We start from the raw sequence: 12,912 nt of genomic DNA, 5'->3' as shown, positions 1-12,912 counted from the left end.
CCATACACTATGCTAATTTCATCTGGTTCATTAGGAAATTCATTACATAGCTGGCCCTGTCGGCCCCTTCCCACCCAACATACTTGTAATGAATAATCAAAGGTGCCGAACAGAAAATAATCAGCAAAATAGCGGCTGTATCAAATCAGATGCAGCCACTGTTCGATTATTCTAACAGCTGGTGCTTCCCCCGTAAAAACTACAAGTAACTTTGTTGATACACACTGCAAAGGCATGGTCCACCATCACGAACAGAAAGTAACTGAAAAAAAGTGAAAACAACATTTTATGAAAAAAATGCAATTGTTTCTTGTAAAAGGCTTTAGCAAATTAAATAGTATCCACTTATGGTTTAAATAAACATTAAACTCAATTTAGTGCCCACATTTTTTCTTTAGTCTTGGATAGGACAGGGAATGATTTCCAAAACTTTTTTGTTGTTTACCATTGAGGCTCAGCTAGAAAAGGATACTGCAAACTGTGCATGCATGGGGCTTGAATGTCCCAGAGCACGTGTTTCTGAGCACATCTGGGCTGGGGAGAGCACACTATGGATCTGCGCAGTTTGAAAGGCCAGAAGCAACAGCTAGGGGGCGCATTACTGTAATGTTCAGCCCATCCTGCAAACAGCAAGATGGAGGAGGGTGAGGGGTCAGTGTATTTTGTGGGGAGGCCCCTCAACAGCTGCATCTGTAAGGGGAGGATGTGCACCATTTACAACAGGAAGAGCTCTGGTATGTACTATTCTGAGGATATAGAATTGCGTAAGGGGATTTTTTTGAAAATTCTCCTGAAGGTAAACTTACACTTTAAACAGGGAGGTTGAATGGGGCAGAAGGTATGGTAGAGCTCCCTCTCGTGGTTATTCTAAAAATATCTATATCTTATTTGTTTTGTTTTTATTTACATATAAACACATTTCTATGTTTAGTACTGTATGAAAAGTGGAAGAGTGACTATTTAAAAAAAAGTGAAAGTCACAACCAAAAAAAAAAAAAGCAAACCCAATACAAATCTATTAATTTTTAACAAGTTATTGTACAGTCCCACACTGGGATGCTGTAAAATTATCTTATTCCTCAAACCTAAAGGCTTCTGTTCACTTTGTATGAATGGACTCCCAAGGCCTCTTCTCTTTTTCACCCAGCCATTAGTAGGCTCTCCAATGTGATCACATACAATGCAGGACCAGAATTTCAGCATTGTACGTAAAAATGAGGGCCTAACCACATTATAGGAGCATCAAAGAACAAAGAAGAGAAGAGCCTCAGCTACTGGGGAGTGAGAAGTAAGGTAAGTAATTCACATCATTCATCATGGCCTGCTTTTAAAGTGTAGCCCTTTTAAAAATCGACTGATCTATGAGGGGTTAAGCCCAAGTTGGTGTATGCCACCTTGTGGACTTAACTCTTTTATTTACTATCTAAATTTTTACTGAGAATTGGGATTATAGCTATCACTATACTCCCAGCGCTTTGACAGGAGTGATGTGCTCTGCTATACAGGAGCCACTCTGCCTGGCACTCCTCTCTGCTTTCCATGTACAAAAATTGTATTTTATGAATGTGTTCGCATACAAAGCCTTCCGTGATTGGGCAAGAAGAGTGGAGGGGAGGGGCAGGCAGAATAACTGCAATTGACTCTGGGACTGCTGTATTAGAGTATTGAAGGTGCAGTGTCAGAGTGCCAGAAGTATTGTGGTATACTCCCGATGCTCAGTAAAAATTTAAATATTAAATAAAAGAAAAGACCATGAGATGACCTACACCATTTTGGACTTAACCTCTTATAAGCCAGCACATCACTTTCAAAAGTACTACAATTCCTGGAGTTCTCCTTTAATTTTTAACCCATGCAGTGTGGGGAGAGGGCCCACTGTATGGTTATATTTTCCACAAGAATGGAGGTCAGCTTAAAGTCTACAGCTACAATGAAGAAACTTGTATGTGCTCTTCATGTTATGCAGTGACAGCTCTCTTCCACTTTAAGGTAACCACAACACTATTATGTGCATACTGAAAAAAACATGTTTTCCATTTAAGGCAAATATTGATTCTTTGGTTACCATGTTTTAGAACATCCATGTAGTTAGAAAATTGTATTTCCATTGTGCCTGCACCCTCGTTTCAAATCCAGCATGTAGAAGAGTTGTCTATGATATAAACATTGCAACGGAACTGTGGTTATTATAAAGAACACGGGATCCAATCTTTTTACTTAATAAGCTCTCCAACTTAAAGAACACCGTCATTTCCATAGTGTTAGGGGATTAGTAAGTGTTTACCTCTGAAATGTAGTAAGTTAATTTCAGATTGAAAATAAAAGATGCCTTTTCACCTCTGTGCATAGTGCAGCTATTACAGAAATATTAGATAAACTTAATATGCACTAAATGGGTACTAATGTCTTCAAAACTGTGAAAGTGATGGTGCCTGGGGCTGGGCTTTAACTTTTATTAACACATACAGAAGGAACACAATGAGGTCTGCGTGCCACACTTCATAAATTTATGTTTTTGCTGTATACTTTTATTATGGAATGAAGACTGATTTTTACTTGGCCCACAATAAAAATAGGAAAGTGTCAGGAATTATAGGCTGGATGCTGTATGTGCTGATAATTAAACAATATTTGTATCCTCTAACATTCATCTAAGACTATGTGTAGGTTTGTGTTCATGGATGTACATTTGTGCTTCAGATATGTATTTGTGATGCAATTTAGCAGCATGTAAATTTGATTATTTTTGATTTGCCTTTGTTGCTGCATTTGCTTTGCATTTCAGTAAATGTATCATGTCACAATTTATTACAACTGATCCATGTTTTTCCTGGTATAAGTAATTGTAAATGCAAACCAAATCAATTCAAATGCAGATTAAAATCAAGTTGAAGCATCACAAGAGTAGCACAGGGGATAAGTGGTTAGCACTTCTGCCTAGCAGCACTAGGGTTGTCGGTTCAATTCCCAACAACCTGCCATGAGTTTGCATGCTCTCCCTGTGTCTGTGTGGGTTTCCTCTGGGTACTCTGGTTTCCTCCCCCCCTCTAAAGACATGCTAGTAGGTTATCTGGCTCCTGTCTAAATTAGCCCTGCACATATATACTTAGGGGGGGCTAAGCATGATGTTACAGTCTTGAAGGCTTTGAATCAGCCACTACTATGTGTTGTGGTGTGCTAAATATGAAACAAAATGCAGGTATTTTTCTAGTGTTTTGGCATCCCATTCAAAAGAATAGCAACCAGAATGAAAAGAATGAAAGCGGTGTTCCCCAAGATCATTTTTTGGTGCTATCAACAACAACAATACATAGTTTTTTCCCACCTATATAGTACAGATATGTGTATTTTACATTTTTGTTATGGTATTTCCCTAAATGATTTTCCTTATAAGATATCTAGCTTTAAATGGGGTGAGTACAGGAAAGAACAGTTACCTGGGCATGTGTGCCCCTTCAGTCCATCCTGCCACTGCAGAAAGCAAGCTGATATCTCCCCAATAACAATGAGTGGCTAGACATCTGCCTAGTGTTTGTAATGTAAGGATCTTCTGCTGATTTTTATGTAACTTGCATGATGAACTGAATTGCACATGAAAGCCTAAAGTGACACCAATGTATTTTCCTATTCTCCAAAAATAATCTGTGCGCATCCACTACTTAATGGCCCTTCAAACTATTTTTCATGAAATTGTATTCTTTGGAATGAGCAGTGCATGTTATTTGCAGCCATGTACACTGATCTGTGCACACTACACATCCCATAGTCAATAGTTCCTAGTCTATCTACGGCTATGTTCCTACATACAGTGAGACCATGAAGACCGAATGTAGCCTCCTCCTAATGGGAAGTTGGTTCACAGCAGCAAAAAAGGTTTGGAGATATGGAGGAGACTGAGATCAACAGAAGGTACTTTTTGGAGTTAGGAATACGTATTTGAATAGCATTTTTAAAAACCAGAGTATACAGTAGCAGTATAGTATTACTTTAAAATGAATATGTGGACATTCAAGTATTTAGCTATTCCTAACAAACTGGAAATGAGCTAGAAACCAAACCATCACTGAACTCTGAGAAATCGTTTCTCCACAGTCATTTTTTCAAGGGGTTTAAATTCCCTGCTTCTCCTCCCTTGTTCCTGCTGTGTATTTACAGCTACATCTCAATAAATTAGAATATCATCAAAAGTTAGTTTATTTCAGTAATTCAATTCAAAAAGTGAAACTCATATATTATATAGATTCATTACACACAGAGTGATATATTTCAAGCAAATTTAGTATCCCCGAAAATTTGAATATTACATAAGACCAATAAAAAAAGGATTTTTAATACAGAAAAGATGGCTTAATGAAAAGTATGTTCATGTGCACTATAGTATGCACTCAATACTTAGTTGGGGCTCCTTATGCATGAACTACTACATCAATGCGGCATGGCATGGAGGCGATGAGCCTATGGCACTATTGAGGTGTTATGGAAGCCCAGGTTGCTTTGATAGCGGCCTTCAGCTCATCTGAATTGTTTGGTCTGGTGTCTCTCATCTTCCTCTTGACAATACCCCACAGATTCTCTATGGGGTTTAGTCAGGCAAGTTTGCTGGCCAATCAGGCACAGTGATATCATGATCATTAGACCAGGTATTAGTACTTTTGGCAGTGTGGACAGGTGCCAAGTCCTGCTGGAAAATGAAATCAGAATCTCCATAAAACTGGTCAGCATAGGAAAGCATAAAGTGCTCTAGAATTTCCTGGTAGAGGGCTGCGCTGACTTTGGACTTGATAAAACACCGTGGACCAACACTGGTAGATGACATTGCTCCTCAAATCATCACTGACTGTGGAAACTTCACACTGGACCTCATGCAACTTGGATTCTGTGCCTCTCCACTCTTCATCCAGACTCTGGGACCTTGATTTCCAAATGAAATGCAAATTCATCCGAAAAGAGGACTTTAGACCACTGAGCAACAGTACAGTCCTTTTCCTCCTTAGCCCAGGTAAGACCCTTCCGATGTTGTCTCTGGTTCAGGAGTGGCTTGACACAAGGAATGCGACAGTTGTAGCCCATGTCCTGGATACTTCTGTATGTGGTGGCTCTTGAAGCACCAGCTGTAGTCCACTCCTTGACAATCTCCCCCAAATTCTTGAATGGCCTTTGTTTCACAATCCTCTCAAGGCTACAGTTTTCCCTGTTGCTTGTGCACATTTTGCTGCCATACTTTTTCCTTCCACTCAAATTTCCATTAATATGCTTGGATACAACACTCTGTGAACAGCCAGATTCTTTAGCAATTACTTTTTGTTACTTACCCTCCTTCCCTGTGGAGGGTGTCAATGACTGTCTTCTGGACAACTGCCAAGTCAGCAGTCTTCCCCATGATTGTGTAACCTACGGAACCAGACTGAGAGACCATTTAAAGACTCAGGAAATCTTTACAAGTGTTTTATGGCAATTAGCTGATTAGAGTGTGATACCATGAATCTACAATATTTAAATTTTTCACAATACAGTATTCTAATTTTCTGAGATACTGAATTTTGTATTTTCACTAGCTGTAAGCCATAATCGCCAAAATTAAAAGAAAGAAATGCTTGAAATATTTCACTCTGTGTGTAATGAATCTTTATAACATATGAGTTACCCTTTTTAAATTGAATTACTAAAATAAGGTAACTCTTTGATGATATTCTAATTTATTGAAATGCACCCGTATATTAGAGATGGATGTTTGCTGAGCCACTGCTGGGAGGGGGGAGCAGGGTGAACTAAACTGCTGAGAAAAAAAGTGGAGAAATGGCACCTGCAGCTACAGAAGTCAGATTTGCTTTAAGACCTCCTTTCATCTAGGTATCATTAAGATTTTTCTACAAACCCTTCCAATGACACATGAGAATCATTTAAGCATGATCTCAAGAGCTGAATCTGTCCATTTATGGTCAGCTAGAATGCAGTGTTTTTCATTTTTTTGCTTCTTTATCTTACTTTGCTGCTCTGTTCTGACTCAAGTACCTTGTGTTATGATGATGCCTGAAATCTCATATAAGCAATACCACTGCATTCTGATGGGGGGAGGCATATGAAGGGTGCTGTTTTTCCACTTGCCTCAGAATCCACAAGTTATAGTTTTATTCCTAGGTTCCTAGGGACTCTTTTACTCGTCACCCTCACTATATCTTGAGAGAAATAACCGTAAAGAATAATAAACTCTAAACAGATAAATTTTGAGCTATAGCCTTATTTTTCTGAAAATAAGTAGCTTCTTTATTACATTATTAAATTTATACTTGGGAACTTTAGATGTCACGTTGTATGGAATACAAAACAATGTCAGGATAAAAATTTTAGTGTTGGAGGTTTTTTAAAAGTGGATTTGAATGCTATTGATTACCTGTTGCAGCTCACCAAAGAACACCTCCCTAAGGCTTTCAGAATGATCAGAATTTGTAACAAGTATATAAAAGTAAGATTGCCTGTTTCTCTAAATGCAGTCCATACCTCAGACCAATATCTACAAATGGCGATTTGGAATTGCATTTCTCATTACATGAAAGGTACAGAATACGAGCCTGTAATAATATGATTGCACTGATTTTAGGCTGTTATCTTTACAATTGATTGTAGATGTGAAATGGCAATCAAATATGTGTTCATGATACATCTCTTAAACATCTTTTTAATGATTACTAAACTGGTCTGGTCATACTGAGGAACTGTGGACGTCTGTATAGGAAAACAGTGATTTTATTTCACCATACTTGTAATACCTATGATGGTTAGATTTTGCACTTGGATTTGGACATGTTCATAAACATAGCTGTTGTTTAACCTATTTTGCTACAATTAGACACATTGGGTAATGATCTTTTGATATGTACTGTATGTCCAGCTTAAAGTGGAACTTTACCCATAACAACTTGATAAATAATAATGTTCTTTAGCAAGGAACATACATTCCACATTAATAATTATGCTACAAAAATTAATGTATGCTGTAAATTGCCTCCAGCTTTTGCCTTTCTCCTGGTTCTTCTTGTCAGAGGTTGTCATTTTGCTGAACCCCAGAGCCCATGAGCAGCAGTAATTCTTTAGGCTGTCAGCTGATTGGCCTCTAGTGGCTCTGATTTTCCTGCCAAAAAAACAGAGAGCAACTGAGCATGTGCTGAGTAGGTTGAGACAGTGTATTAGTGGATTTTAAACAGTATAGGAACTTATTAATATTTTACACAGCTATACCTGCAAAAGAGCCTGAAGTGATCTAGCAGAACTTAATTTTCTGACTAAAGTAACACTTTAACAGTGCCATTCAGTATGAAATAAGTTCACATAAAGTGGAACTTTAGTCAGAAAATTAAGTCTTGCCAGATCACTTTATTCTGGCCCTTTTTGCAGGTAAAATTATGTAAAACATTAAAAATAAGTGGCTATACCTTTTTAAAATCCAGAAATGCACAGTCTCACCCTGCTTTGTACATGCGCACTTGCTCTGTATTTTTCGGCACTGTGCCAAAAAAATAGAGGCCAATCTGCTGACAGCGTAAAGATTTACTACTGCTCAGGGCTCTTGGCTTCAGCTAAATGGTGACCTCTGGAAAGAAAAACAGAAGCACTGCTGGAGGCAATTTACAGCGCACACTAATTTTGGTAGCATAACTATTAATGTGGAATGTGTGTTCCTTGCTAAAGCACATTATTTTTTTTTACCAAGTTGTTTTGGGTAAATCCCTGCTTTAAAGTAGATCTAACCCCTATCTGGCTCACATTCAATTTGCTTAAACAATTGCTATGTTGCTGTTGTATTTTAATCTGTCCATAACCATCCTTTAGCTTCTTAATATTCTCTTACCAACCTGTCAACTCACCAAAGTTCCAAATTGACCTGTTTGGAGTAAAGGAACCTCCTGACTTTAACCCCATGTGGCAACACACAGGTGTCTCAAAGAGAAGAGAAAAGTTATATGTACCTATATAGCCACAGATACCAGGTATTAAATTAAAGTGTTACTAAACCCACAACAGTAAAATCAGTCTGTATATGCAGTAAAGCATGCTTGTTATAGTCACTGTGGAACCTAAGGGGTTAATCCTCTGCATTGTGTAAAAAGGCCCTTTGATCCTGTTTTCTCTGCCCAAATGTCCACCTGATAAGACAAACTGAACCCATAGCCACATGCACATGCTCAGTTTAGTGTGCATTGCCAGAGAGGTTTTTTGGTTTTCTTGGGAGAGTATATGTGATCAGCACAGGGCCAATCAGCACTGTCCAGACAGAAGTCAGGGGTTCTGCATCCTCCTGGAGCAGAAAGAAAACTCCTACAAGCTTTAACCAGTGCTCTGCTGAAGTCACAAGACTGCTGTAACTGCTCACGAAAAAATATTTTTAGCAGTTTATATTTACTAAAATAGTTGCACTTCCACGTTCTGTGTACTGTGGGAGTCAAGATATAGTGAATGCAGGGTCCGGGGTTTAGTAACACTTTTTCTCATATGACACCAGAACTAATGATTTTCATTTAATCACTACAGTATTCGAAAACATTGAGTGACCAAGACTGTGCATGCTCAGAAACAAAAGAATACATTACAATACAATACATTACATTACTAATGAAGTTGTACTCTGTCGTATGAGAAGTTCTATAATTTTAGTTACCTCTTAATTTTCGATATGACACTATCATGCAAAAAAAAAACAAACGGACAATGATTTGTCTGATATTCTCATTATGTGTACAAGGCTTAAACCTGTGTTTTGTCTATTCAGGGCAAAGCAACAGCTTTGCTTTAAAGGATAAGTTCACCTTTGGGAACAGTTTACATGTTCCACCTGTTTTAGGGTGGAACATGTAACATGTTCCCATAGCTGCTGCCCCCCTTCCCCCTCTGACAGTATGGGGAGAAGTTTCCCTGTACTTTCTGTCAGATTTGAAAACAGCGTGGCCATGTGGGGCTCCGTCCACACAGCCGTGTCACTCATTCAGTTCTGTGAATGAGTGCCTACATGTCCCGGCAGCCTTAGCGGCTGTTGGCTTGAAGTTTTCAATGAACTACCATGGCACTGTGGAGCGCCGTGGTAGTTCATTGAAGCTTCCTGTCACAATATCTGCTTGCTCATACAACCCGTACGGCAAGCAGATATTCTGACAGGTCTGCAGGAGATCTGCATGGCACCAGAGATCTACTGATCGCTGGTGCAATGCTTTCCAGGCTCCTGCAGACAAAAATAATAAATGCCAATTTTTTACCTGCAAAAAAAAGTGCATTTATTTTTTTTGTCAAAAAGGTGAACTTATCCTTTAATCCACCATCCTCCCCAGCATATTCACCTTTCCTTCGCTCCCCTTCTGTTGTGTTCATTGCTGGAAAATGAAACTAGTACAGTACTTTCAGATGTGGAAGAGCATTGCCCTGTGTATTCTACAACTCCAATGCTTTATAGCTTACACAGAATTAGCCTTTTTTCACGGTGAATGAACAGAGTGACAGGGGAGCAAAATAAAGGACTGTATATACTGTATATGAGTCTGTTGCTTTGCCCTGTATATATAAGGTACAGATTCACTCTAAGGGTTTTATGTACATGAATGTGTGTGTTTTCTTTTTATATATATTTTTGAAGTATTTTTGGAATGCATTGTTGGTTTGGAGTGTACAAAGCAACATTCACTTGGATGATTGTTACTTTTGACATGCGTTGCTTTTTATTGCTCTGCACAAGTCAAAGGGAACATTATGTGAATGTATGGTAAATGGATCTGAAACACATCTTAAATACAAGCCATTTTTCTTTGTAAACAGCTGAAAGCATTCTGTGTTTGACATGCTTTTAACACTTAAGTGCACTAACCTAGGGGTTACAGAATATCCCTTATTTTTCAATGTCTCAGGAAGGAATACAGAGTATTTTCACATCATTTTCTAAGGTCTTTGTAATGTTAATGCTGAAAATCAGGCAGATATAAAAATATCAATTAAACCAGTTATGTATTTGTTCATTAAATGTATTTAAATACAACTAGCATAAAATTGAAACCGTTTTCCTCTGTGTTCCCCCTTATGTTGGTGGTCAGTGGAAGCCGTGTATATTTCTATGAGAGACACTTCGAGAGGGTCTCTTCCACTACCTTCCTGTTCCCGGGTCTCTGAAGAAAAACATCGGGTGGAACTATGCAGCAAATGTCGAACTTAAAAATCCCGCCATTAGTAATTGCCTGTAAAGAGTCAGATTAAGAGTGATTTGCTCTGTTAGTATCCTTTAACCTGGGGCACCAGGCAGGAGATCCAGGGAATTTACCCCCGATGCTGATGTCTAACGAAGGCGCTGATGCTGGTCTACCCAGATCGATAGCCAAACCTCTTTTCCTAGCTTAACCTTAGCTCAGCTTTGCTTGAATTACTTCTGCAGCATATTTACATTGTGTGGCTCCTATGCATTTTCATATATGGAACTGTTATTTTGTGAAAGACAGTAGTGCCCATATTCTGGTACATAAAACTCATGATCTGAATTTTCTGTTGTGTCTCTTTGCCTCTAGGTCCATTTATGAGAAGGTTATTCCTATTGATTTTTCTTTTTCATCTAGGGAATCTAGTTATTCGTATGAAGAATGGCATCAGCAGTTCGAAATACAAGCCTGTTGACTATGAACAACTGCGTGCAGGAGCTGAAGCCAAAAAAATTGCATCTGCAGGCATTCAGTTAAAGGTAAGCGTGCCTTTTTTAAACTTTTTTTTAACTGTTAAAATAAATGCAAACACTTCAAAGCTAAATTCTGGCAAGTGTCAAAGGGCTTATATTGAAGCTCTCCCCTTGATGTTCCTGATGATATAAATGTTTTTCTAGAAAAGCCATTTCTCTATATACTATTCCTGATCAAAGTCAAGGTTGTGTGACCTCTTTTTTGTGCCATCCTTATTTACTAAAACAGGAGTACACAGAATCTGATGCAGCTGTGCATAGTAACCAATTAGCTTCTAACTTCTGCTTGTTCAAGTAAACTTTAACAATAAAACCTGGAAGCTGATTGGTTTCTCTGCAGAGCTGGACCAGATTCTGTGTGCTCCATTTTTAGCAAATAACGCCTATTGTGTAGAGGAGAAAGATGATGTAAGTATGTTGTGGAACACCAATCTATTCCCAAAATTCCTAGAGTCAGTATGGCACTCTCCATAGTGTCACAGTTGGATACCACAGCCAACAGCCCAAGTACACATCATCCTTGCCTAGACATGAATTGAGGAAGTGGGAGCCGGTACCTGTCAAAAAAGGTTCCCACTCTCTGAAAAAAGAAGTTTCAGTTGTGTTTTGGTGGTTGATGACCAGTACTTTCTCTTGAAGTGAAGGTCAGATTTAACTGCAGATATTATATTTGGGTAAGAGTCTTGTAAGTGGTTTTCATGCAGTGGTAATTCAGCAAGGATCCCAAATGCATTGCCTGTTATACCCTAGACCAGGGGTCTCCAAACTTTTTAAACAAAGGGCTAGTTCATTGTGGAGCAGACTCTTTGGGGGCTTAAATTTAGCCATATAGGAATAAAATGTGCACATGCATCAGAGGTAGTTGGGAGTAATACATTCCCTTGCATCAGTGGGAGTAAAAAATGCCCCCACATCAGTGGTCAATAGGGGTAATAAATGCCTCTGTGTCATTGGTCAATAGGCATAATAAATACCCTACTGTTCTCTGGAAGTTAAACATTCCCTTGCATGAGTGGTCAGTAGGGGTAATAAATGTGCTGAAGTCAGTGGAATTGGTTCAAAAAATGCCCCAGTGTCAGTGAGAGTATTAAATGCCTCAGTGGTCAGTGGGAGGAAAAGATTTCAATTAATGGTGTTTGGTGGTGATTGTTGTTCAGTGGCTTCTGAAAGTCCCCCCATCGTTTGTGTGCAGTTAGATTCTCAATGTATCCCATCACTGGTGTTCAGTAAGATTCAGCAAGTACCGTGAAGTATTGGGCCTCATGCGCATTTTTGCTGTCTCTCCTAGACGCCTTTCCTCCTGGCAGCTCTGTTTTGGCAGAATAAAGGCTTGACATTTGTAAACAAGTGTAATGTATTTAGACTTGTCAATCACTTGGGCGTTAATTCATTTCACTGGCCAGATAAATAATTTATTCTGGCCATTGAAATGAGTTACCTCTCAAGCACTAAACTAGCTCTTTTAGACTTGCTTACAACCGTCAAGCATTTTTTCTGCCAAAATGCCTCTGCTTTTGGGTGTGCAAGGCAGTGAGTTTTCTTTCTGCCTCTAAATGCCCCTGCTTCTAAACTCCTCTAAATGCCTGTGTGTGCATGTGACACCCCTTAGAGCAGCGTCAAAACATCCAGTGTGCATGTTCAGTTCAGTTACCTCTAAGTAGGCTTCATGTCTCCATGTTGTCTTCATGAGAATGTGTCTTTCCTTTTACTTATTTAACTCCTGCTATTGAATCTGTTTACAGAGCAGAGTATTTACACTGAAGATGCAAGTCATTGGTGTTGATTTACTAAAACTGGTTAGTGCAAAACTGGTGCAGCTGTGCATAGTAACCAATCCGCTTCTAAATTCAGCTTGTTCAATTAAAGCGGAACTATACTCACCTAAACTCCAGTGATGCAATGTCCTGGAGCTCTCTGCCTGGCCTCTGACATCTGGCTCCCAAGTACCGGCCACTGTCATTGGCTGGGCAGGGATGACATCATACCCTCACATGCGAGAGAGTTCAGGCAGATTTGGCTTTGCATGCTCGGCTCACTGTACAAATTTGGCAATGCCAAATCTGATTGAACTCCTGCACGTGCGTGGGAGTGCCATCATCCCAGCCCTGCCAATGACAGTGGCCGGCGATCAGAACCCAGCCGATGTCATGGGTTGAGTTGGGATGACATCACTCCCATGCATGTGCGGGAGTTCATTCAGATTTGGCATTGCT

The 12,912-nt window shown here is 39.3% G+C and overlaps 1 protein-coding gene across 2 annotated transcripts in view; it reads left to right on the top strand.

Moving 5' to 3' along the window:
• CCDC148 (coiled-coil domain containing 148) overlaps window positions 1–12,912 on the top strand; it is a 309,952-nt gene that overhangs the window by 45,443 nt on the left and 251,597 nt on the right. For both annotated transcript variants that reach the window (XM_089659739.1, XM_089659740.1), the window contains exon 3: window positions 10,584–10,705. In XM_089659739.1, coding sequence (XP_089515865.1) covers window positions 10,584–10,705 — 122 coding nt within the window. The remainder of the gene's footprint in view (window positions 1–10,583; window positions 10,706–12,912) is intronic.

The sequence above is a fragment of the Staurois parvus genome, unplaced genomic scaffold (assembly GCF_062004578.1).
Source record: "Staurois parvus isolate SC_StPar_1 unplaced genomic scaffold, SC_StPar_1.0 ptg000031l, whole genome shotgun sequence".
NCBI lineage: Eukaryota > Metazoa > Chordata > Amphibia > Anura > Ranidae > Staurois > Staurois parvus.
This window is presented reverse-complemented; position numbering and strand designations above follow the sequence as displayed.